At 35.4% G+C, this 27,558-nt stretch overlaps 1 protein-coding gene across 1 annotated transcript in view; it reads right to left on the reverse strand.

Annotated features, from left to right (window-relative positions):
* PKHD1L1 (PKHD1 like 1) overlaps positions 1–27,558 on the reverse strand; it is a 222,093-nt gene that overhangs the window by 73,056 nt on the left and 121,479 nt on the right. Inside the window, exons 37-50 of the mRNA XM_069081363.1 lie at positions 26,573–26,787; positions 25,310–26,297; positions 22,113–22,361; positions 21,178–21,327; positions 20,161–20,335; positions 19,003–19,159; positions 18,333–18,489; positions 17,625–17,704; positions 16,779–16,908; positions 14,789–14,918; positions 12,887–13,128; positions 11,491–11,627; positions 7,745–8,774; positions 4,560–4,751 (exon numbers count right to left, since the gene is read on the reverse strand). Coding sequence (XP_068937464.1) covers positions 4,560–4,751; positions 7,745–8,774; positions 11,491–11,627; positions 12,887–13,128; positions 14,789–14,918; positions 16,779–16,908; positions 17,625–17,704; positions 18,333–18,489; positions 19,003–19,159; positions 20,161–20,335; positions 21,178–21,327; positions 22,113–22,361; positions 25,310–26,297; positions 26,573–26,787 — 4,032 coding nt within the window. The remainder of the gene's footprint in view (positions 1–4,559; positions 4,752–7,744; positions 8,775–11,490; positions 11,628–12,886; positions 13,129–14,788; positions 14,919–16,778; positions 16,909–17,624; positions 17,705–18,332; positions 18,490–19,002; positions 19,160–20,160; positions 20,336–21,177; positions 21,328–22,112; positions 22,362–25,309; positions 26,298–26,572; positions 26,788–27,558) is intronic.

Genomic DNA, 27,558 nt, shown 5'->3' on the forward strand with positions numbered 1-27,558 from the left:
ATAACTAAAAAAGAATTCCCACTATAAACTATCTAGGCAGAAATCATCAGTCATTCTTTGAAAGGGTCGGTTAATGGTTGTGGAGGGGGGGTGGGTGGGTATCTTTCAAGGTATATCATTCCATTTTTAGATAGTTCTGTGTAATGTCAATGGAATCTGAAGATCTTCCATACCCCTTTGCTTTGGCAAATAAGCAGGTACTTAGCACCTTGTTTCAAGTTAACACCTTGTTTAAGCTATTTAACACAGAAGTAGTTAACACCTTGGGAGGAATTTGCTGATATAACAGGAAGGGGTGGAACAGGGAGGAGCTATACTCCTTATATATACTATATATATATATATATATATATATATATATATATATACATACACACACACACACACACACACATACACTTATACTACTTACATATATATAAGGAAGAACACAAGCTGGACAGACAGAATTTCCTGGGGTAAGCAGCATTGAGGCAGGGCAGCTGCTGCTAGACTGAAGACTGGACTGAGAATTGAGACAAACTGAGAAGAGGACTCTTGTGGTGGCAGAATCAAAAAGGGGAAAACTTGTGGTATCCTAACACTCTGTTTGTCTGCTCTGTCTGTGTTGATGTTTGTTTGTGATACTTTGTACAGAAGCCCTGGGACCTTATTGGAAGCCCTGAAAGAGGATTTTCTGGTTGTATGTTTGCAGAATTCCTGGAGGACTGTTTTGGAGGTCCTGGGACTTTACTTATGATTTGTGCTGACCTGTTGGACCCTTGTTTGTGGGTCTGTGTTGATTACTATGTTGATTTGTGTTGAGTTCTCAAACCTTGTTGGTGGGTCTGAGTTGATGTCACAAGCAGATAGTAAATTGATGATGGTGCCAGCAACGTGTATGGATATTATTGTGGCTCTGTCAAGCTTTGTCTTCCCATAAACAGGAACTGTGAAGGATTTGAGGTGAACTGGACACTGTCAACTTCAGTATGGAATGGGAACTAGATGAAGAACTGGACAAGGAGCTGGACAAAGAACTGGGCACTGCCTGCCTTTGAACCCAGGTTACAATTGAATCTGGGACCATGGAAGAGGAACCATGGAAGCTGAGAGCCAGACTTGAGTCAAACTGAAAGAAGATTTTATTTGGATACTGTGTACTGACTGAGAAGATTATGATTTACTGTGACCTAGGGGTGGAGAACTTTGACCTTTGTGCTTTGTGATTGAATTAAGGACTTTGTGATTGACTAAATGAATGTACTTTGTTTAAAACTATGTGATCACTTTAGTGAAAACTATGTGGCCATTTTAGTGATAAGTTGTTGAGCTGTGACATGGTCAATACTGTATTTTGATTTTCTGTGATAAGTTGTAACATTGTGAATGGTATACCTTGATTTTCTGTGAATGTTTTGCTCTGATTTGTTATTGAATAAATAGAGAGTTTGCTATATATTATGTAATCAGAATCTTGAAAGCTGTTCATAGCAGTAGTTTTCTGGAAAGCTTCTAGTGCTTGGCTTTACATTCTGTCAGGAAGTTTTCCTATTTCAAGCCTTAATTTGCCTTTTTGCAATTTCTATCCATCGTACTTAATTTTGCCCCTGGGACCAAAGAGAAGAAGACTAACTAACCCTTCCACTTAAAAATCCTTCTCCTTGTATTCAGATTTTACTTGGAAACAACTCTCTGACAGTCATGTTCCTCCAGAGACTTCTTTTCTTGAAGCTAACTACTTCCCATTCCTATCTGTAAGTAGTCCAAGCTGCCCCACCGGGGACTCAACTGGACAGTTCCAGTTGGAAAACTCAAATATTCCTCTCCTCCCCTTTATTCCCTCTCCTCTCTCTTTCTTCTTCTTATCTTCTCCACATATGGTATCATGTCCTTACCTGAGAGTGCTCTCTGCCCAAAGGAAGAAAAATTTTGAAGGCTGAAACCTACCTAGATATCTTGGGGTTTATTGACTAGATTTCTTTCTTAAAGACCATGTCTTAAACCCAGTTTACTCTGACTCTGATTTATTTTCTGACCATAGGTCCCTCCCCAAGTACCACTTAATGGTTATTGTTTGAGCCTTGCTGGCTCAGAGTAAATGTAATTGTTTCTATTTTGGACAGAAACCTTGAGGGTTTTCCTCTCCCAGTTTGATTTATTTATTTTTTTTTAATTAAAGGGCCCATCCCTTGACTCACTTCTTAAATAGTCCTAATCACTGAATGGGCATTACCTCAGTCAAAGTGAGAACTCAGAAAGACCATAACTTAAAAAGGCCAAAGTCTTCCACTGAGCTATCTCCAGTTGTCTTGATCTATATCTGGCCACTGGACCCAAATGGCTCTGGAGGAGAAAGTGAGGCTGGTAACTTTGCATAGCCCTCCCTCACTTAAATCCAATTGACTTGCAAGTCATGGCATCATTTTCCTGATGTCATGGTTCTCTTCAAAATAAAGGAGAAATCACACACATATGGCCTGGACTTCCAAGCCTTTACCTGGCTGCCCTCCCCCCAAACTAAACAAATTGTTCACATTAGCTTAGGGTTCTGAAAAATTCATTTTGCTCATATAACTTTCTACTCTTTATCAGAGGAAATCAAGGAGTTAAATGACAGGAAGAGAAAATGGGGTGGTCATGTGCTAAGAAAAAAAGATGGTGACTAGAAAGCCTGAGAGCTCCACTTGTACCCTTTCAATGTCAAAGAAGGCCTCTAGGATTTTGGATGGATGACCTATAATGACCTTTTTTGAGAACGTGGTTAAGTGGTAAGAGTCACACAGGATGGGCAGATAAGCATGGGTTATAATCAGTATCAGTGGAGGGACTCCCAGATCAATAAATTCATAGATCTATTTGAGTATTTGATTATAAAAAGGTGACAACTATGCTAGAAAATAAGGACAGTGGTCCCTCCTACTCCAGATATATTTAACCAGGGATCTAAACACTCAGACTGTTACCTCCTTATACCTGAAAATTATGTCTATTTAACAGAATCCTTTAGTTTTTTTTTTTTTTGCTGGCGACATCACTCATTTGTTTTTATATATTTTCATTAAATTGGCTTTTTTTTATCATTGTTAATTTTGCATATGCCAACAAAATCACATTTTCCCAATAATTAAGTTTACTGAAAGAAATTGTACTCTGGAGTGTTCTCTAGGCCTGTGAATCAGGAGAAAAGTGCTTTCTTACAAAGGACACAATTGTGCCATCTACTGGTAATCCAAACAAGTAGCAAGCACAGAATCCTCAAAACTAAGATGAGAAACATTAGCCTCGGAGAGTAGTTATGCAGTCCAACCCTCTAATTTTATAGTGGAGGAAACTGAGGCTGATAGAAGTTAAATGGTCTATCTAGTCATTTTCAGGTAGTGACAGAGGAGGGATTTATACCTAATTCTTCTCACTCCAAATCCAACATTCTTTCCACTGTATGACAAAAATGAAGAAATCAATAGCTTATTCTATCACTGCTTAGATCATCGTTGCCATGAGAATGATAAAGGTGGCAGAAGTGATTGTTATCCAGCTGAAACTAAGTCAGAGGAAGCTAGAGGGCACAGCCAGTCAGGTACATACATGCTGAAAAACACCTGGCCAGTAAATACACTAAGAACTTTTGAGTGCACCTAACTGAAAGAAGGCCTTTCTAAACTTGCATTACTGTTATCTATCTCAAAGTCAAACTCCCTTCTCCCTTTGCTTCTCCCTGCCCAGACTCAGTACTAAGCTCCCTAGATTTCAGAGTTCTTGGTTTTTCACTGCTTCTGTTCCAGATACTCTTTCCCACCTCTGGTTTCATGACATATATCTTACCTCAGCTTGTTTGCCCAAAGGTTCAGGCCACTGACTATTCAGGAATTTCCCTGCTCCACCCTTGCTTCCCCAAAGCTGGAAGACATCAAATAGCATTATGGGATCCATAAATCCACAGCCCCAGGGCAGGTTTTTAATTTGGGCTGGACTAGGAAGAAACTGCCATCATAGAGATCAAAGTGAATTATTCCAAGACCATGACAAGCCCAGAAGCAACTAAAGGGATATTTTATTGTGACATATTTATAGTTTTAGTTTCTTACCTGTAAAATGGGGATAATAATAGCATCTATCTCACAGATGATTGTTGGGAGGATAAAATGAGATAAAATATGTGAAATACTTTACAAATCTTAAAATGCTATTTGTGTTACTATTACTGTTATTATTACTACTAATAATGGCTAATGTTTATCTCATTTAATAATTTAGTAATAACAATAACCTAATAATGACCCAAACCATAATCATTAGTAGCAATAATCATAACTAATATTTATATAATGTTTTCAGGTTTGCAATATGCTTTAAATGATTTATCTTACTTTATCCTCACAACAACTCTGCCATGAGAAAGGTGTTATTGCTATCTCTGTTTTATAGGTAAGGATAATAATAGTACCTATAATGATAACATAATAAAATAATGATCTAAGCTACTATTGATAATAATAACAATAGTTTAAGTCAATCTAGCCCCCTCAAACACATTTGCATAAAATCTATGAGGAGTCAGACAATTAAATTAAACTTGCCAAAAGAGTCTGAAAGAATCACATCCTTTTCCAATAGAGAGACTGGGGAAGGCTTGTTGAATGCTAAGCGATGAAAGCTGACTGAGGAGTCACAAACTGATCCAGGGAAACCAATGCTCCATTCGGTTTCTTGTTTGCAATGTGCAAGGTCTAACAACGAGCTGTGTGGAACAACTGAGTGTCCTTTGTGTTCTGTGGAATAAACATAAATTTGATTGCAGAAAATTAAGAAATGATGAATTGCTTACCATACACAGTAGAGCCATAATTTACTCATCCTTGGCAAGGGACATGATACAAAACCTTAGCTGAGCAAGAGGGGACAGAGACCCTAAGAGGCCAGCAAAAGGCAGCTGGCAGAGAGGCTGCTGAATGAGGGAAAAGGATGTGGGAGGAGGAGGAATTCATCTCAGTCTAACCTCTGTTCACTCCCTCTTTTTAAACCAACTATCTTTTGCTAACTAAATGCTAATTCTACTTGCTAAAAGATTACAATTACTCTCAGATCCTTTCAAATACCATATCCTCTAAGGTCAGCACCCTTGAGCAAAGCCCTGAACACTCTATGCTGGTTATACCTCTGACATACAGGATCTGTGACCCATTTAATTACATATTTTGTTATTTTCTTTCTGAATTCATCACCTTAAAGTACCTGGATTTTATAAGTAATATTTTATTTTCCTCCAATTATATGCTAAAATGATTTTAAACATTGTTTTAAAAAGTTTTGAATTGCAGATTCTATCCCTCCCATCTTCCCCTCCCCCCAGATGGTTATACATGTACAATCATGTAAAGCAAAAGTACCTGGATTTTAAAAAGAATAATAACTGACATTTTATATAATCACTTTAGAGTTGCAAAGCATTTAACATACATTTTTCATTTGATTTTCACAAAAGACTTATGAGGTAGATATTATACTTAACTATTTTATAAATAAGGAAACTGAGGCTAAGTGAGCTTACATGACTTGTCCATGATCATATATCTCCTGTCAGAAACAGGATTGGAATCCAGGCTTTTCCTGGCTTGAAGACTAGAACTCTAAATATAGCATGTAGATTCTCAATAAATAAATACAATAGACCAATAATATACAATTCTATCCAAATTCACAAAAACATTGGTGAGAATAAAATAAAACTATACATAATAAAACCCTTTGAAATAAAAAGTGCCACACTGGTACAAAGTGTTATTGTTATGAAACAAATTTAATTAAAATCATCAAAAAATCTATAAATCTTTCCTAACTGACATCAAATTTAAGTGAATATTTGTAAAGAAAAAAATGCAAATTCTTTTAAGATTTACAATTTTTAAAACCTATCTAAAAAGACTTCTTAGAATTTATAATGTCATTAGCATAACAGATTGTATACTTTCTATAAACTTTAGTTCTCTGAGGATATTTGAGAAAGATTGGTTCTGGTTAATTGAATATCTTAATTTCCAAAGAACCAGAATATAACATAATATTCAACACTAAAACTCTGCTTAATATAATATTATCTTTGATGACTCACCAGGCATATCCTGCTATGCTTTTGCCATGAACATTAGGTATCATTGTATGCTCTAGTGGATTTAGAATGGGCTAAATTTGTACTAATTCTACATTGTATGTACATTTTAAAATAAATGCTTGTTGTCAACTTGTTTATTTGTCACTGGTCTTTTATTTCTGAACAATGAGGAGTGTGCACTTTGTAAAAGAAAATCCTATTACTCTTTCCAGTTTCTTTAATTCCAGATAAATGACTGAATAGTCAGTCTTGTTTCAATTTTCTCAGGCAATGAACTGTGAATATTTGCTTAGAAGACATGCCTCTCCCCTTAAGAGGCTACATAGCACAGTGGCTAAAGTGTTGTATTTATAGCAAAAAAGGCCTGGTGTACAGTGGGAGTCAGAGCTTGGGAATGAGACCTATGACTCCATAGGGAATAAAAAAAGCAAAAGAAGCTATAACTATCCCATGGGAGAACTTGCACATGACCATGGGCCAGCCCTGGCACTATGCTGTCTGTTCAGTTTCTATATAATACCTGGCCTGACCTGGGGTTGAGGATGGGATCCATTTTACTTTGTTTTGCTGCCACATAAGATTGGCTTCTTCTGAGTAAGGTCCCCCAATTAACCCTAATAAAACCTATCGTAACCAAGTTGGCACGGACCTTTCTTTCTTTAGTATCTCATTATTCTCTAAGAGAATATGTCACCCTACAATTAGCATTTTCAGGGCAGAACAGGATCTGTCCCTTTGCCCCTGGGTTTCTATCCTACCTCTGAAATTTATTACCTGTGGGACCATGGGCAAGTTCTTTAACTTTTCCTTGCCCCAGTTTCCTTGTTACAGAAATGAGATAACAGTGCCTACCTTGTAAGGCTACCGTGCAGACTGAATAAGACGACATACGCAGAGAAACTACAAATTTTAATGCACTATTATTATAATTCTTATAACTAAATTTGAAAAGATAATTTTAGAATTCAACAAAATTTGATTTGGTTGCAAAATAAGAAATATAATATACCTAGTGCCTGAAAAATCTCCGAAAGGGTTAAAAATAGTCTTTTATATACTAAATTAAATATAATTTGGATTTATGTGCATACTATATGTTATATAGGGAAATATCACATATGCTGAAACACCTATGTGGTACAGAGAAGAGAGCATCAGGCCTGGTTTCAGGAAGACCTGAATTCAAATCCTTTATCAGGCACATGCTAGCTGTGTGAATCTGGGGAAGTCACTGAACCCCAATTTGCCTCAGTTTTCTCATCTGTAAAATGGGGATGATAATAATAGTACCTATCTCCTAGGGTTATTATGAGGATGAGATAATAATTATGATTATATTCCATTGTGTGTGGAATGTTAGGTTATGTTATGATATAGAAGGAGTTAGGTAGCTCAGTGGATAGATTACTCATCCTGGAGTCATTTAGATCTGAATTCAAACTGTGCCTCAGAAACTTTTAACTATTTGTGTGACTCTGGGCAAGTCACTTAACCGCTCTATGATTCAGTTTCCTCATCTGTAAAATAGGTGCAATAATAGCCTCTACCTCCCAGGGTTGTTGTGAGAATGAAATAAGATAGTATCCATAAAGTGCTCTGCCAATTTTAAAGCACAATATAAATATTATTATTATTAATTAGAAATAGCAATACCTGTAAGTGAGCCATCGACATCAATCAGTACAACTTCATGTTCCCATCGAAATCCAGCTTTGTTTGGTGAATGAAAGTACTTAATGTCCATAAATTTGGCACTCCAGCCTCCACATGCATCATTGCAAACTCCAAGAATGGATGTTACTCCCAAGGCAACACAGTTTGTACGGTCAAAGTTCATGAAATGTACAGAAGATACTGTTAATCCTTCATTAAATGGGAGAAGTAGACCCTTTGAAGTACAGTATGAAGGACCCAGTCCCAGTTCATCAAGGTGACCAACTATCTTGGCATTTTTTATCAGTGCACCATTGATTTCACCCCACCCTCCCACATATGTAGCCAGAATTCTCTTGGTTTCGATCCCAACATTGTCATTATTGACCATCACAAAGTTATGGAACTGAAGGGCTCCCCCATTGACCCATTCAGCTCCTTTTTGGCAATTCCAAGTAGTCAATGAATTAAACACTGCAGGCAGAGGAATGGTGGATGTACAAGATCCTGTTTTCATAGGGAAATATTCTTCAAAAATCCACAATCCAAACCAACCTTGTGAATGAACAGTGTTGTTAAAGAATTCTCCTAGGGGAACTCTTTTTTGGCAAATATCTGGGTCATAGGATGGACCATCAGGGTGGTTGTTCATTCGGTACCAGAAACCAAAGTGAGTGCCACCAGCAGCAACATTGTGCCGTATGGTATTATTTGGGTTGGTCACCCAAAATGCAGCTGGAGTGACATCATCATTTAGCAGACTAGTGCTTTGCTGTACAAATATTGCCAGGTTATATTGAAGGATATTGCCATGTTCAATTCCATCTTCTATGAAAAATGCTCCTCCTTTGATGTCATAAATGATGTTTCTCTCAACAAGAAGGTGGTGTGTGTTGTGAATAGTAACTGCTCTATTATAAGTCTGGTGAATAGCACAGCCCCGTACATAAGATCTGAACTTCAAATCTCCCAGCAGATGCCAGTGTATGGGATATCGGCCCAATCGGAAAGCCTGGCCAGCATGGAATACCTATTAAATACAAAAACCACAGCTATGTGAGTCAGCACGCTGTAGTACTGGATAGTGCTGGCTTACCTCCTAGGGTTGTTATAAGACTAAAATGACATATTTTTATTTTATTTTAATTTAATTTTTATTTTCAGTTCCAAATTCTCTCTTCTTTCCTCCCCCACCTTCATTTATTGAGAAGGCAAGAAATATTATTCCCATTATATGAATGAAAAAATGCAAAATACATGAGCCATGTTCCCCCCACAAAAAGAAGAAAAAGAAGGAAAAGAAAAAAAAAACACATCAGTTCTCTATCTGCAGGTGGATAGCATTTTCCACCACAATTCTTTTAGAATAGTGATGGATCATTGTCTTGATCAGAATTACTAAATCTTTCACAGTTGACTATCTTTATAATATTGTCGTTACTGTGTAGATTATTGATCTCTTGATTTTGCCTACTTCACTTTACATCAGTTCATTTAAATTTCCTTATATTTTTCTGAAACCATCCCCCTCATTTTTTTTTATAGTACAATAGTATTACATCACAATTGTATGCCACAACTTGTTTGGTCATTCCCTCAGTTTCTAATTTACTACCACAAAAAGGGCTGCTATAAATATTTTTGTACATATGGAACCTTTTACTTTTTCTTTGATTTTCTTGGGGGTATAGACCTAGTAGTGGTGTTGCCGGGTCACAATGCCTTTGGGCATAGTTCCAAATTGTTCTTCAGAATGGTGGAACTAGTTCACAGTTCCATTAACAGTATATTAATGGACCTATTTTCCCACATCCCCTCCAGTGTTTGCCATTTTCCTTTTCTGTCATCTTAGCCAATCTGATAGGTGTGAAGTGGTCCCCCAGAGTTGCTTTAACGCACACTTCTCTGATTATTAGTGATTTAGAGCACTTTTTCCATATGACTAGTGAAAGTTTTTATTTCTTTCTCTGAAAACTGCTTGTTCGTCTCCTTTGACCATCTATTAGCTTTTATTTTTAAAAAATTTGGCTCAGTTCATACATACACACACACATATGAAATGAGATTTTTGTCAGAGAAAAAGCTCTAAAATCATTCCCCCTATCCCTAGTTTCCCTGTTTTCCTTCTAATCTTAGCTGCATTGGTGTGTTTGCACAAAAAAGGTTATGTAATTAATTATCCTTTTTACCTCCCATGAACCTATCTTGTTTGATCATGAATTCTTCCCTTATCCATAAATCTGACAATTTATTCCAAGTTCCCTTAACTAAAAAACAAAATATAAATCCTGAAAATCAAAGGAGCTACTTTATCCTCTGGTTCTAAGACATCTGGGAAGTTTTCCTTTGTAATTTCTTTAAATATGAAGTTTAGGCTTTTAAAAAATAATGGCTTTCAGGCAGTCTAATAATTCTTAAATTATATCTCATCTATCTCTTTTCCAATGAGATGTTTTTCTTATGAGGTATTTCAATATATTTTCTACATAAATAGAAAATATTTTTCTATTAAAAAAACTCTTTTGACTTTGTTTTATTGTTTCCTGATGTCTCACTGCATCTTTACTTTCCACTTGTCTAATTCTAATTTTTAAGGAATTATTTTCTTCAGTATTGTCAACTCTTTTACCAAGCTGTTAATTCTCTTTTCGTAATTTTCTTGTATTGCTATCATTTCTTTCCCCAAATTTTCCTCTACTTTTCTGATTTTTAAAATAAATTTTTGCTCTTTTAAAAAAATCTATTTCTTTAGCTCTTTCCAGAAATTTTTGTTAGGCTTGTTTTCAATCTGCATTTTTCTATGAGGCTTTCCTTATAGATTGTTTTAAGTCATTGTCTTTTGAGTTTGTTTTGCATTTCCATCATCACAGTAGCATTTTATGGTCAGGTTCTTTTTTTGTACTTTACTCATTTTTATAGTCTACTTCTTGACTTTGGACTCTATGTTAGAATTTGGCTTTGCTCACCTCTGGGAGTGTGTATACGTGGGTAAGTCTGCCTTGACATTATGACTTTTATGTCCTGTTACTTTCATACCTAGGTCTGTTGGTCTGTAAGTTTTCAGTGCTTCCAAGATGATGTGATCTGTGGAGAAGTCTGGTCACTGCCCTCCTGGTTTTTACTTTATCCATACCCAATCAGAGACCCTGCACCCTCATGACTACAAGCACCGCTCTCTTGTGCCTTGGAACTATGACCTAGAAATGGCTAATGGGAAAAGCATCTGCCAAATGGTGCCTGGTCATGCTTCCAGTCCTAACATTGAGGCCTCCCCAGAATTACTTTCTGACCAGGTGTAGAGTCCCCTTACCATCTCTGTGTATGGGATATTCCTGGTACTGAAGTTGCTGCCACCACTACTACCTTGAAGGTCCACGGCTGTTGCCACTTCTACCTTACTCCTATTCAGCCCCCATCCAGTGTCTGTAGACCATTCTTTCTTTTTTTCCTATGCTTTCTAGGATTGGAAAAAAGTGACTCACTTTTACTTTTTGTTGACCATCCCACTCAGAATTCAATTTGACACACTTTTAAAAAGTTCTTTAGAGGAGTGTTTTTGGGAACACTAGGGAAAAAATGTTCACTTCATTCTGCCATCTTGGCTCTGCCCCTGAGATAATATTTGTAAAGCATTTTACCAACCTTAGAGCACTATATAAATCCTAGCCATTAACTATTATTAAACTAGCTATACATTCATTTGCAACATGAGAAAAATGTGAACCTATTAAAAACACACTGCTTACCTCCACGTATTCTATTCTTCCTGTGACTAGATCTGCACTAGGTCCAGGGGCATGAAACATGATACAAGCTCCAAACTCATCACTTCCTATTTCTTCACCAAACTTCCCTTGTAGACATGTCTGGGTGGCAAATTCCCCTTAAAAAAAATGTTAATGTATAATTTCAGTAGTGATTACATAGTAAGCATATTGATAAAGGGATTTTGATTCATTTCACTAGGGCTTTTCTATGAGGAATTTAGGTGAATGAGCCCAATCCGTCGTATAACACTTTTCAAAGTACTCATATCCATCTTCTTTTATCCTTGCTTCCTTCGAGGTAGATAGGACAGCCATTATTATCTCCATTTTACAAAAAAAAAAAGGAAGCTGTGTCTAAGAGACGGGAGGTGGTTTTTCCAAGTCATGCAACTCTTTAGCAACTGAGCAAAACAGAACTCTGTTCTCTCCTGAATTAATTTCTATTATGCCACCTTAGTTCCAGACAGAGAAAGTGACTTTGCAGACTCTAAGCTGGGTAGGGACTTTGTTTTGTCTTTGTATTCCCAGCATCCCATTTGTATTCATATTGCAGACATTTACTAAGTGCTACAATAAAAAGTAAACTGAATTGATCTATTTCCTTTTTTTTATAGTGCAAAGAATTTTGTTATTAGTTGTTTAGTGGAATTCACTGTAGTAACTATCATGCTTGAGTGAAATAGTCAGGAGAAATGTAAAATATAGTAGGCTGCATTCTGTAACTGTACATATACCAATCCTCTTTTTTTTTTCACCAATCCTCTAATAGATCTATTTTTACAGATGACATCTCAGAAGACAAGAATTGTATATAGCCTTTTGAGAATAAAAAAAGAGGCTAAATGAGTGAAAGATGGTAGCTAGTCTTGTCAGTTTTTCAGATATTCAGTTGATTAAGGCCTTGCAGATTTGTAAATTGAAACTAAATTATATAGAACACTAGATCATAATAAAAGAAAATTCAAACACTGAATAATATAACATGAAATAAACTAGTTTATAAACATGGCAAAAGTAAAGGACCATATGTTTTTCTTTCAAAAGGATAAATATTTTCTGTTGCTACAGGAATGACTAGTTTTCTTAAGGTTTTGTCTCAAGGATATTTAATTTTTGGTGCAGCTTCAAACTAACACATTTTTTTCTTTTTTTATTATTTAAAATGTATTACTAAAATGCTTTACTTTTAAGAACCTTCACAGCACTTCTAAATGTCAGCATACTGCAATTTTATATTATATTTATATTTTATATTTATATCAACAAGGACTTCAACTTGCATTTTAAAATTAAATTTATGTATCTCAAATAATCCAAGAAAATTCTAAGCAAGGGTAGCATGATTAAACTAGTTACGCTAACACTGTGAAAATACCTGTATTGAATCCATCAGGACATGCTGGTATTTTATCATTCCACACTACATTATTGGAGCCTCTAACTAGAATATTTCTTGTAAGAACACCAACTTCTGCTCTTGCTTCAAACAATGCTCCATCAGGAAGTGTGATAGTCTTTCCTAAATGTGTATATTTCAAGGGACTGGTTAGCTTTACAGACTTGCCATCCTCAGAAATGGATGCAATTGTCTTCTTTTCATTCTCTCTTTGACTGTGTCTGTGAAACAAACACAAAATAAAACCATAAAGTTAATATGAAAAGCATGAACATATCATGTGTTTATTAGTTTTATGCTGAACTTAATATCTATGAGGAGATTGTGGGTAATGAAATGAGAAGGAATATAAGTGCTCAAAGGATCATGGGTCAGGCTGTTTATTACTTACTAGAATGCAAGAGTGTGGCTCTCCAGCCCTACAGTTCATGGGTGCACAAATGAACAGTGGCCTAGGCACTTAGTGGTATTGTATCCTGATTGAGAGCTCAGATCTCTGGGTCTCTGCCTTTCTGATTGTTGCTTTGGGTCTGATTCACAAGAAATCAATTATATCAAAATACAGTTCTCCAAATATTAAGACTTCAAAGTTCAAAGACTCCCTGAAACCTATTGTTGGACTCCATAGGGTCCCAGGCTAAGAGATTCTGAGTCTCCCAGTTTGAGATCCTGCTTTAAAGCTTATTCTAGGAAGCTTTCTTTGATTTTTCCCCATGGCCAAATAATGTCCTGTCCTCCCTTTCTCTCCCAAAGTATCTGACATTTACTTCTTTTGGGAACTCATCTATTATTTTGAAATATAACTATTTATGTATGTCATATACCACTACTAGCATATTTTGTTTAAATTTCTCACCTCCCTCAGCATCTAGCCTGGTATTTTGACATTGAGGGATCTTAATAAGTATTTGTTTAATTGAATTGAATATAAAGTTCTAGGATATAGGAACTGTATTTATTCTATGCTTTATAGCCTATACTCTTAGTGTTTGCTACATAGAAACTGAGAAGGAAATAGTTGAAGAGGATGAAATAGAAAGAGAAAACTCAGGACACTCAGACCACAATCTAAACTGCACAATTCTCAATGATTTCTTATTGAAAGACATTTCTATAAAATAGACGTTAAAATATTCGATTGAGACATTCTTGCTAATGTGATGCTTTTGCTAATACACTATTAAAATTTTTTTTCAGATATCAGAACATAAGCACTTGGAAGTTAAGTATATACTTAACTCTCCTTAGCAACTGCATGTCTATTTTTAACTTGTAAAATGGCAAAGTGACAAAAAATGCCAGCTTGAGTATTAATTTCCTTTAAAAAAAAACCCTGAAATTAAATGTGTGTCACAGCCTTACCATTATTGAGTGGTTTTCTGTCTTGAATTACCATTTATTCCTTGATAAATGTAGGCATTTCTAATCTTACTGTTGCCTGTGATTTGAGCAATGAAGCAAAATTAATTCTTTTCTTTAAAAACTTACTATATTGATATTGTTCAGAGGTGGTCTTCTTTATTTTATTTCTTGTCTGCTAAACTATATGATTAGATAGAAAAAAGAATTGGAGGTAATTTTAGTAAAAAAAAAAAAATTCATGCATTTGAAAGACCCTGTGGATTTCAACTCTTATTCTTGTGGCTTTCCTTCCCCTCTAATCATTACAAATAACTGGCATCAGGAAGGGTCAGTGCCACAACAGGCAAGATATAGTCATTAAGCAGATGTCCTCTGATTCCTTAGAGAGCTATAATTAAAAAACTTGGTTAGAGTTTGGTATTTTGGCAAGTGCCACTCGATTCACTTGAAGTATTAAATTAAGTGAAAATCGCCCCACTATGTCCCATAGTGGTTTTTAGAGCCCTCTCTAAGCTGTACCTGTGTCCAGTAGTTGCAATCACAATTTCATCTCCCACATTCCATGTTATAGCTTCCTGTAAAACCAGAGTGCTCTCTCCTGCTTCTGCAGTATGAGCCAACCGAGTCCAGGTCACAGGAATAGGTAGACCTAGAGTAATACAAATTCCAAACAAACATAAAAATCCCAAATTTGTATATATTTTCTTGGGCATTCATATCTTTCTAAGAAAAGCACTAAGGTTGAATTTTACATTGATTCATATATATGTATATGTAAATATACATATATGTGCACATATATAGATATAAATATGGCTATATAGCACCTTCTTTTGGATTATGGGCAGATTTGTAGTAAGTTTTTACCTTAGCATTTTGTCCTTCATATTTAAAAATATGTATGTATGTGTATGTATACGTATATAAATATGTATGTATATGTATAGTGCCTTCTTTATTGCTATACAATTACTATCATAGGGAGGGCCTGTGGAGACCATCTTATCTAATCCCTTCCCTGTATAGATGAGAAAACTGAGGCCCAGAGAGGTTAAGTGCTTTTTCAAAGATCATTTAGGTTAATTTAAAAAAGCAAAGCCAGGATTTAAACTCAGGAATCAAACTCTAAATCAAGTAACTCATTCAGTGTGTGTCAGGGGAAAGTATGTTGGATTTCAAGCTAGAAGACTCAGAACCTCTGTCTGCCACTTACTACTCATGTGCCACTGGACAAATTGCTTGACATCTCTGGGTTTCAGCTTACTCACCTTTGAAAAGAGGGGATTGGATAGACTACATGACTACTAAAGTATTTTTAAACTTAAATGTATGATTATATACTTATAATTCTTGGTAGTTAGGTGGCGTGGTGAGTAGAGTGCTGGACCTGACACAGAAAGACTTGCATTAAAATCCTGTCTCTGACATTTACTACTACACATTTACTTCCCTGGGCAAGTCATTTAACCTCTGTCTGTCTCAGTGTTCTCATCTATAAAACAGGGATAATAATAGCTCCTACCTCTCTAGGTTGTTATGAGACTCCAATGAGATAATATTAATAAAGCACTTTGCAAGCCTTAAAGTGCTATGTAAATGCTAGGTATTATTATAATAAAGGAACCTTTTGATAAACTTCATTACAGTTTCCATAGTGGTGTTTATAGAACTCAAAAACAGTCATGTCCTTATGGAATATAGCTTATATATCTCTTATAGACCAACAATCCAAATATGGCATGATCTTACAAATAGAATGATGATTACTTATTATACTGAAAGCAATTAAATTGGTAATAATTGATTGTAGATGGAAAATGCAATGTCTGTTTCTCTTCTAAGAGTCTGTATTCATACAAATAAATCCAATATCCTGTCTGATGTTTAGAAGTACAATATGTAAATTCATGGGTAAATATTGAAGCCTATAAAGGAGAGAAATGAATATGTACTTAATGGCATTATATAGAGTTATTCATTTTATAAAACACTTTGGAATTAATTTAAATAGTGAGTCCTTTGGGGGCTTTTAAAAATAATTATGTTTGCCAAAATTCTAGTTATATACAACTTTAAAAATATTTTTGGATTCTGAATAAAAAGTCTTGTCATCTGACAGCAAGTTCATTATGTGCTATATATGTGACCCTGGGAAAATAATTTCCCCTCTCTAGGTTTCATCTATGAACTGATTTAGACTAGACAATCTGTAAAGTACCTCCCAACCATTTAGTATGTAGGAAACCACACCAGAATATTTAAAACTACAGTTAAAGAATAACCTATTTTCAGATGAATGATCATTCCCTATTTCCAGATTTTATAGAATCCTTAAATGCCATTTTATATAAATGACTTAAGAATTCCATTCAATAAGTAGTTCTACTTGTAATTGATGGATGGAGAACTGAGTCATCAAATGGCACCAGTAGTACAGTGCAACAGTCTTGCTTCTAACTTCTAATGCTACACTTCTATAATCAAGTCCCTTAAATATTGGCTGAAATACCATGAAGATCAAGTATCCCCTCTCGCACAGCCAAAGTTTTTGCTCCATAGACTGGGAGTTCAGGAGAACGCAGGTGTCCATGCAGTGTAATAACTGCTTTGTGTTGGAAAGGAGATGCTTCAGTTCCAATCTAAATGAGATAAAAATCATATAATGAAAATGAAATATTTTCATTTCTGTCATGTAAAGTCATGCATTCCTTGTTTTTTGTTTTGTGTGAACAGAGGGAAGGATGAGTTCAGTCTCATATTGCCCTTTGATAGATTCTTCGCAAAAGATTGTCCCAAAATGGAATGGCCTATATCTCCCAGGAGAACCTAGTGCTTAATTGTAGAGCTAGGTGAACCTATGTTCTTAATTCTAGAGCTGTTAATTCCAGAGCTTCTAAAAGAAGGTGTGTGATCTCTTGTTGACAATGTCATAGAAGGTGTTTCAGATTGTTGCTTTATATAACTTTTGAAGTACCTTTGAACTCTGTGATTCTTTGATCCTGTGATCAACTCAATTTCTATTTCCTAAAATCTTTAGTTTTAGTTTTTAGCTATCTATTGCATGCTATCCCTCCTCCCTTTTTGGAGGAGTAAATAGTTTGAATAATTTTTACAACTGAATTTTACTACTGATCAGTGTTCAACTTGACATCACTTTGCTGTTTTATTTGTATTAAAAGGCTTAATATACCCATAGAGAATATTTCCTCATCCTCCTCCCACTCCACAAATGAAGGTGATATTACAGATGATACTAACTTTGGAGGAATGAGGGCTCTTTCTAAGAATATACCATATTTAAGGAAAGAGTGGAAAGGCAGAGGTGAACCAACAAACATGAAGTGCTTGTACGTACCTGGAGAGTGCCTCCATCTGTAATCAAAATGTTTTCTGCCTGAAGCTCGATGTCTGCCTCATCAAATATTAGACTTCCCCCTATGAATCAAGCCATTTTAAAATTAATTTCATTCAAAAGTACAACTAAAAGTTAGAAATGAAAATGAGCAGTTTATAGCATTTAAAGAATGTGTAAATTAATTTAGAGTTTTTAATACAGTAAACTTTTAATTTTCCTTCTCATCTCATGCATTGCTGGAGTTATGAATGGAATTGTAGCGTAACTTGTTAAAGTCTTTAGCAGAAACATATTATTGGTGGTTAGAAAGCCATCAGGCCCACACACCAAAACTTAGGGTAGATTTCTCTACCTTGTATTTCCTTGTATTTTGCAAACGGTAATATTAAACAGTTATACAAATTATTATAATACTATAAACTCAGGGCTTTAAAATATCAATATGGGCTTAAAAACTGATAGTGGGGAAATAAAACTTCTATAAGGAGTGAAACTCTGATCTATAGGGAGAGAGAGAAGAGAGAAACAGATAAAGAGAAACATAGACACAGAAACAGACAGAGGCAGAGAAATAGAGAGGGGAGAGAGACAGAGACAGAGAGAGAGAGACAGAGAGACAGAGAGAGAGACAGAGACAGAGAGAGAGACAGAGAGAAAGAGGAAGAGACAGACAGAGAGACAGAGACAGAGAGAATTTTAGAAGTTTACCTTGAATAAGCAGCATTTTAAGAACAGGGGTACTTTGATCCAACAAAATTACTTGTCCTTTTGTAATTACAACAAGGGACCCTTCCTCTGGGGGAGACTGGCCTCCCCATGAAAAATTGGAGGACCAAACATCGATATAGAGGAAATCAGCATTATCCTGTAATAGAAAATAATTGTGTGAAAATTACAAGACCTTAAACATTACTGAAATTTGTAGATTGTCTTGGCATTATTATTTTGTTTTAGACAAATTAACAAAAAAATTAACAACTTCCATGTTTGCAACATTTTATAGTTTAAAGTACTTTCAGACTTGATCTCATTATGACTTTGTGAAGTAGGTATAGTAGTTACTAATATCTTCACATTATAGATGAAGATATGAAGATTTAGAGGGTTCAAGTGATCTGCCTATCACAATACATGTAATAAGGAAGGAGCCAGTATTGAAACCCAGGTCTTCTGACTACATATAGGACACACTTTATACTATATCATGTTTCCTCTAAAAATGTAACACGCTTATATATACCTATGTTAAAATCACTTTTCAATTATCTATAGTAGTAGTCATTGAGTACATAATGCATAGCCATTTCTTCCCCCTCCCCTAATACTAAAGTGTGCTAGACTTAGTTACTGTGGTCACTGTGCCCAATAGTACTTTTACCAGTTTGGCAATGCCATTGCTTCCAATGCTGACATAAATTTTAACCCACTGGGAAGGAGAATGGGCATTCGTAATACAGATAATGTGTGTCTCATTGGTAGATTCCACATCGCATACAGCTTGTCCAATTGTGATATGAACATCCTCCATAATTGAACTACAAAGAAGAAAAGTAAACAAACCAAGACATTTGTGTTTGCTCACCCTAGACTTTCTTGCCACAGTTTTGAATTCTTTTGTTTACATGTTTACAATACTAAGCTAATTTCTTATCTTTTGATCCATATGAATTCATCCTTTCTCATGAGTAACTTTGAAATCTTAGAACTATCAGCTGTAAGTCATAAAGCTGCCAGATCATATTTTTATGTAAATGCATGAAATAAATGTACAGAAGAAGGTAACTAAAATGATGAAAAGGCCAAGAAATAAGACTATCTAGTCTCATTACTGTTCATTCTTTTCCCCTGGTAGCTTGCCTCATTACTCATTAGCACAGAAGGAGAATAAAGAAAATAAATGGACCAAAACCACAAATTAGTAAATTGAACTACTTTCATTTCTTAGCAGTCTGGTTAAAGGATTTAATTGGAGAGACATCTGGGACTATTTGCTAAAGTGAATTCTATGGATTATCTGTGGATTTCAGTTATCATTGCTATTTCTGTTCTCTTTGAGCATGAATAAATAGAGTTTGGCATATGAAGAAAGGATGATTTTTATTTGACCTATAGCACGGAGTTAAGGGTGGGATCAATAGTCATTTTCCAATGTTTTTGAGGAATTTTGAGTTGACTGGTGACCTATTCTGACTCAATGAGACAACAAGAGAAAGTCAATTTAAATTCAAGATGTTTTAGGAAGAATTTCCTAACTATAAAAGGTCACTAAGGCATACTACTTAATGCCTTTCTCTGGAGATTTATAAAAAGTGAAATCCTGTTTGAGGTTAGGCTAATGATTTTTTCAAGTTTTCTTTTTGCTGTATCATTCTAAAAAATAACATTTATGCATAGTCTCATTAGGAAATTAGTGTGGATTTTTTTTCATCAGTATATTAAAGTAGTACTACCCTGAAATAAGAAAAGCTATGTGTGTTTGAGGAGGAGGGAGGAAGGAGAGGTTTCCATAGGTATCAAAAGCTATGAAAAGTAGTACCTGAATCCTGATCCTTTGATTGTGAGTCTTGTACCTCCTTCTGTGCCTCCTCTTCTTGGTGCTACTTCAGTAATGACTGGCGTTAAAGAAGTCATATATGTAAAGGTCATGTTTGACTGAAAGGAGTCCTCCCCATTAGCAACCCTCACTTCACAGTCTTGCTGAGCTCCACTGCCTGTGGGAATAAGATCACAATGAAAAAGGTTTATACTGCTTCACTTTTTTTTTATACCAGTCCCATATATTTCCACAGTTAAAGAACACATATGTTATTAAAAAGTGAAACAGTCCCTTAGCTGTAATTTTTGATTATATTACATAGTTTTATGAGTCACTAATGGTGAAGGAAGAGGATGCCTATAGATCATTTTGTCTACCACTGATGGTATGTTTTTGCAAGGACACGTTGGTTTTTCCTACTAAGCAAGAATTAAATCCATAACATTTCAGGAAGCTTGAATGTCTGCCAAATCAGAAAGTGAAAATATCTAGAGGTTGAAATGTTCAGATTCAATGATCAATGGGACATTGGGTATACATGTATGGAGAATGGGAGGGGGAGGGTGGTAGAAGTAGGGCTATGAAATTCAACAGGTATGAGAACTTAGGGAAGATATGGTCTTCAAGAATACTGGTCTCACTAATGATGTCAGGTAAGCGATGTGTTATTGTATGTAGATGGAGTGAAAATGGTATGGAAGTCGTAATGATGAGTTGTCCGTTTTAAGCGCTATGATATGGATAATTTATGGGTTAAATAAAAATAATAATATTTTATTATAACTAACCATAACTAAGTGACAGAATATGGTTCTTGAAAGATGCATGAATCAAGAAAACAATATATGTGGAGGAAACTGAAGAAAGAGGGAGAGGAAGAAAGGAAGGAAGAAGGAAAGAGAATTATATAAATTTTTCAAATAAATTATTACCAAACGAAATGATCCTAAGCTAGAATATCATAATGGGACAAATTGTGTCTCTCGTTTTTCATGGCACCATTAAATCATCACTTACCATTATTAAGTGGAATTTTACAAAATAAGGTTTCATAATCAGATTGAAGTCTATCTACTTCACATTCACTGTTGCATACTGATACCGTTGAGCTTTGTGGATTAAATCCAGAACCGATTACTGTCATTGTTAGCCCACCACCAAAGCTCCCTGGGCATGGAGATAAAAAGGAAAGGAGAAAAAAAAATCTAATTAGGAGAAATCCACCAACAAGAGTGTCCTTAATTAATATGACTTGTAGCCTTAAAATGCCATTTAATCATGATAAACAAGTTTAATCATCTGAAATCTTATAAACAGTAGAGTTGCTTAATAGAATTTATTTATATAACAGTAATTAAATATTCCCACTATTTCTCTAGAGAAAAAAATTCAAATGACTTCATCTTAAAAAAAAAACCTTTAATAATTTGATTATATAAAATGTCAAACACCATGCTAAATTACTCTTCTAATTTAAGTACCTGCTGCTTGTAATTAAATATTATAAAACTTGTCTAACAAAAATTTTCCATAGAAAAAAATATTTAACTTAAACAGAAAGGAGTACAACATTCATGGAACTTGATTACCTCCCACTTGGTAGTTCCTCCCCACCCCCAACACACCCACACCCTCTCACACACACACAAAGAGTATATGTGTATGTTTTTAAATTTGCTTTTTATAAAGGGTCTGAACCCTTTAAAGATGGCATTTTGGTTCATATGGCATATGATATGGTAGTACTGTCATCATTCAATGAGTACTTTTTGGTTGAGAGGATTCTGATATGCTCACTTAATTTGTAGCATGTGTACAAATATCCTCCAGCATTTTATAGAAACTAAAAAATGAACATGTGATAAAGTTTGCAAAATATGTATGCTATAATCACATATTTTTATTGAATAGACTTGCAAAAATGACCTTTTTATTTCTATACAGTTATCTACCTTGTCTTGGAAAAAGCTTCTGAATTGTGAGTGAATACTCAAAAGCAATCCTGGAAACTGCATAGCCTCTTGTCAGATGTTTCAGCGTAACAGGGAAAATGCCACCAGCATGGTCCCCAACTCTGCATCGCAATACACTGTCACTGACCATTGTGATTTTACATTTAGCATCATCAATTGTTACTACAACCTCTGAGACATCAAAACCAAAAGAAGATCCAGTGATTTCAATTTCAGTGCCTGGTGATCCTTAAAAAAAAAAAAGATCCATAAAACTGTCTATACTCAGATTGCACTTATTCACTTATATATCCAAAATATTCAAAAATAGCATTAACTTCAACAAAAATACAATGTATGCCAACACATTCTATACAAATTCCAAATGCTATATGGTTTACTATGAACTCAGAATCTAGGGGCAAATTATCTGCAACTAGTTTAACCATCAGAGTTCCTCCTCTAATTGTTCTACCAGGACCTAGGTCACTGACTTGGATTTATTGGGTTAGTAGAAAGTAATGGGGTTCAATTCAATAGGGTTCAAAAAGTTCAAGATTAGGCTCAGAGGGAGCATGGATATTTGGAATTATAAGCATTCAAATGTTCATTTTAAAACTAAACAGAAATGGTCTGGAATTATGTTTAATTTGCCTCTTTCTTTATCCATCATTAAAAGCTCTCTATTTAAGTGATTATATTTAAATTAATGAATCTTTATCTTTAATTATACAAAAATATAGTTCAAATATGTATTATAAATACACAAATTCATTTGCTATTTGAAGTCCTCCATGACTGTGGTACAGTATAAAGAGTATCTGGATTTGGAGTAAGAGCATATGGGTTCAAATTCTACCCCTAGTACCTACCACCTGTGTCAACTTGGGCAATTCACTTTACCTCCTGGGCCTTTGTTGTCTAATTTATAAATTGAGGTGCTTGAATATGTATGCGTTTATATAAGCATGTACACATGTGTACACACATAAATATGAAGATACATATATAAACATGTATACATGCAGGTGTGTATATGTGCAAATATAATATATACATATCTAAAGTTGCAAGGGATTTTTAGCCAGGAAAAATTGGATATTTATTTACTGCAGAGACCAAGGTGGTAGATAAGATATTTCACTCCAAAGATGAAAGTAGGTAGTAAAAAGTAAAATTGAAATCAGATCTTTAGACTACATTTTCTTTCAGCTGAATTGTTAGAACTATTCTGATCACAAGAAAGTATTTTTATCAATTTTTATGATTTTTAGATTAATGATGGACAATTGTAAAGGCATACCAGAGTAGTGAATAGAGAGCAGGCCACAGAGTGAGGAAGACCTGGGTTCCAGTGTTACCTCTGACACATTACTACCTTGTGACTGTGGGCATATCAGTGAACCTCAATGCTCCAGAAATACACACACACATGTATATATGTATGTATGCACATATATGTACCCATATGTATACGCACAAATACATACATATGTCTAAGAATGATATCAAAAGGAAGCGATTTGAATAGAGAGAGTGGTGAGGGGAATAAGAGTCATATACTGATGAATAGCCCTTCCTTTGCAAGTACATGAAGTCACAAAATACGGATAAAAATAATCCCTCTAATTCTTAGAAAGTTTTTTCTCACATAAAACCTAAATTATATTCTTTCTGACTTTGAACTAAATGGTCTTCTACCTTTTGAAGATGAACAGAATAAGTTTATACCCACTTCTCTATTAAAATCCTTTAAATACCTGAAAACAGTTGTCACATATCCCTCTTTATTATCTCTTCTCCAGTCTAAATATTCCTAGCTCTTTTAATTGATTGGCATAGATCACAAGGTCTTTCTTCATTCTGCTTGCTTATCTGTAGGCACTCTTCAACTAATCAATGTCCTTTCTAAAATGTGGCACTGGGGGGTAAATATGATTTATGTATTCTGTTCATAGCTTTACTCACTGTCTCCACAAGCTTCTTTAACACATGGAAGTCCTAACTGAAGTTAATGGGAGGTATTTTTTATGAATAGTTATTTTTGCCCAATTTGACTAGTTAGCCCTAGGATAGTCTTCCACTTGAATTAAAAAAATCTATTTTGCCAGTAAAAAATGGGAAAGGCAAGATTAGACAGCTGTTTGATTGAAATAATTGATCTGAGGGTTTTAGTGCACTGCAAGCTTAATATGAGTCAACATTGTAATATAACAGGCACAAAAAGTGATCTTGAGTTGTATAGAGAGACATGATTTCCAGGAATAATGAGGCTATATGCACATTATGTTCTTCCCTGATCAAACCACATTTGGAATATTGCGTTCAGTTCTGGATACTACAATTTAAGAAAAGTATTGCTGAGTTAAAGAATGTCCCAAGAAGGATAATCAGAATGGTGAAGATTCTTGAATCCATACTACATGAGGATAGATGGAAAGAACTGAGGATTTTTAGTTTGGAGAAAAGAAGAGACATAAAAGCTGGCTTCAAACATTAAAAATGCTGTCATGTGGTGGGAGCATTAAATCTGATCTGCCCTAGAAGGCAGAATGAAGAGTAACTGACAGAAGGTGCTGAGAGGAAAATTTCAGTATGATGTCAAGAATAACTGCCCCAAAATTGGAGCTGTCCAAAAATAGAATGGGCTGCCTTTCAAGGTAGTGAGTTCCTCCTCACTGGAAGGGGTCAAACAAAACTAGTTGAACTCTTGTTGGATATGTTATAGTAGACATTCCTTTTTGGGAATGGGTTGGCCTAGTTGGAGGCTTAGGTCTGTTCTCTCTTTTTTTTTTTCAGGGGGGAAGGCAGGGCAATTGGAGTTAAGTGACTTGCCCAAGGTCACACAGTTAGTAAGTGTTAAGTGTCCGAGATCAGATTTGAACTCAGGTCTTCCTGATTCCAGGGCCAGTGCTCTATTCATTGCATCACCTAGCTGCCCTGGCTTGGGGGCATTCTAATTCTCAAATTCTGTGATTCTGTGAGTTACATAAATTTTTTTTAAAAAAGTCATGAATCACAAAAAGGCAATTCTGAAATTCCAGCTTGCGCATTCCAGCAATCAGTGTTCAGTGAAATCATGTGTAAGAAAGTACTCCCATAACCTTTTGTACAAAATAACTATGTTCTAGTTCATCATTATTGAATGGCATCGATGAGATAACAGCAACATAGCAAAACTGCAAATAAGAAAGTACCTCTGTCTGGGACAACATCTTCAAGAAATGGTGTTTCATCCAGTGAGTATGTAAACGACAATGGCAGAGAGGCAAATGAGCTCGTGAGGATCCTCACATGAACAGTTGCAGCTGATCTGGCTGGAGTGTCACAGTTTATTTCACTGGGGGTAATAGATACAATCTTACATGGATCACCCCCAATTGTTACTGTTGTGTTGCCTGGAGAGAACCCATTTCCTGTAATAATCAAAGCAGTACCACCCTCAATGCTTCCAGAAGTTGGCAATAAAGATGTTACTAAGGGGCTATTCACAGTGAAATTTCCAGCAGCCAGGCCTTTAGTCATCACTATAACTCTAAGGGGATAATAACCAGCTGGGATTGCATTCACAACCACAGCAATGCTTGTGTCATTAACATCTACTGCTCTGAACTGCTTGTCTCCAATATAAACAAGAACATCCTCCAAACATTCCCCAAATCCTTGTCCTTCTATCAGAAGCTTTGTAGACACATTTTGTAATGTGTTTGGAAAAACTCCTGTTACAAAAGGTGTGATATTGTCCAAGTAAGAAAAGTTACAGTTTCCTTGGCACTGAGCAGGGATATCATGTATCCGAAGATCTACAGCCATACACTGTTCAGGAGCAGGGGATGTCTCACACTCAATCACGGTGTAATTTACTGACAAAATGGTGCATGGAAAACCTCCCAAAACAGCTCTGATATGAGCAGAAGAAGCAGCAAATCCTGATCCTTTAATGATCACTCTTGTCATCCCATTGGTAGATCCAACATTTGGAGTCACTGTGTCAACATGGGGCAAAAGAACAAACCGTCTCTCTAATTCTTTGGTCAAGGTGTTTATGGCTGTACCCAGGTTGTGTACAATTAATGTGACAAGTTCCCCAGTCCCAACCATCATTGAGTTTTGCGGGTCAATACGACACAGGATGACATTTTCGGAACTTTCTTCTATTACACAGGGATAGCCACCAATGGTAACCTGAAAGCATATTAATTGTGAAACAAAATCAGTAACAGTTTACATGGATGAACAATTAAGTCTCTTGATGAATGGTAAATTAAATTGGAAAAGAAAATTTTCTAATTACTTTCAAACACTTTATATTCATGAAATATAATTATTATACAATAGTAATAATATTTTTGCTATTTATTATTCATATCAGCACTTTTAAAACTGTGACACAAGGCTACAAAGTTTAGAACTGAAAACTATTGTAGTATTACTTTGTACATGCAGAAAGTAGTTCCTACCTTATTAGCATATCCAAGATTACTAAACCGATGTCCAGTTATTGTTATCACTTCATTTACTGTGCCATAGGATGGGCGAATGTTATTTATGGATGGTGAGTAACAGCTTGAAAGCTCAAAGAAAATTCCCTTAGGATTTTTAACTCCAGTATTATTCTGGATATATGAGGGCTCCTCTGCTGCTGATATTACCATGTTTGATTCAGTAGGTACTCCTTGGTACAAAAAAGAATTACATGTAAGTTACAGAAAATTATTCTAAAGTAAGAACTTTTGTCAGTATGCATTAAATTGGGGATGGTAGCAATATTCTGGCAAATATGCATAATCTACTTAATTAAGTGGCACCTAATATAGCAATAGCAATGGCACTTACATAACATTTTGTGCTTTGCAAAGCAAAATGTTATCATTTTGTCATATGTTATCACTTTTAGTTCTCACAACAGCCCTGTGAGGTAGGTGTTATTTTGATTCTCATTTTATATGTGAAGAAATTGAAGGTGAAAGAAGTTAAGAAGTGCCTGAGGTAGGATTTGAATTCAGATCTTTTTGAATTCAAGTCCATGACTCTATCCACTGGGTCATCTCAAAAAATATTATCCCCATTTTACAGATGAAGAAACTGAAGCTAAGAGAAGTTAGTCACATAGCTAATAAGTGGGTAAGGTGAGGTTTGGACTCAACTCTTCCTGATCCCAAAGTCTAGCGCTTTACCTATCCACTGCCTAGTTGCTTCACTTATCATTGGATAAGTTACTTTTGTAAGATTGACTGAACAATTGGGAAAAACTTTGATTTGAATCAAAAGTTTTCTCTAATGAATGTATACACTATAGAATTCTTGTTTATAGTCTACTATGCGTGGTAAAAATTGGTCATGGTTCTATACCTTCAAAAGTATTAGTGTGACTATGATGTGCCAACAAATCAAGAAAAGCTTTGAAAAATTAAGAAAAAAATTGCTTGTACTAGACTCATTACTA

Source organism: Petaurus breviceps, unplaced genomic scaffold (genome assembly GCF_028583685.1).
Source record: "Petaurus breviceps papuanus isolate PSGF00001 unplaced genomic scaffold, PetGlider_PUasm1.0 98, whole genome shotgun sequence".
In the NCBI taxonomy this organism is placed as follows: Eukaryota; Metazoa; Chordata; class Mammalia; order Diprotodontia; family Petauridae; genus Petaurus; species Petaurus breviceps.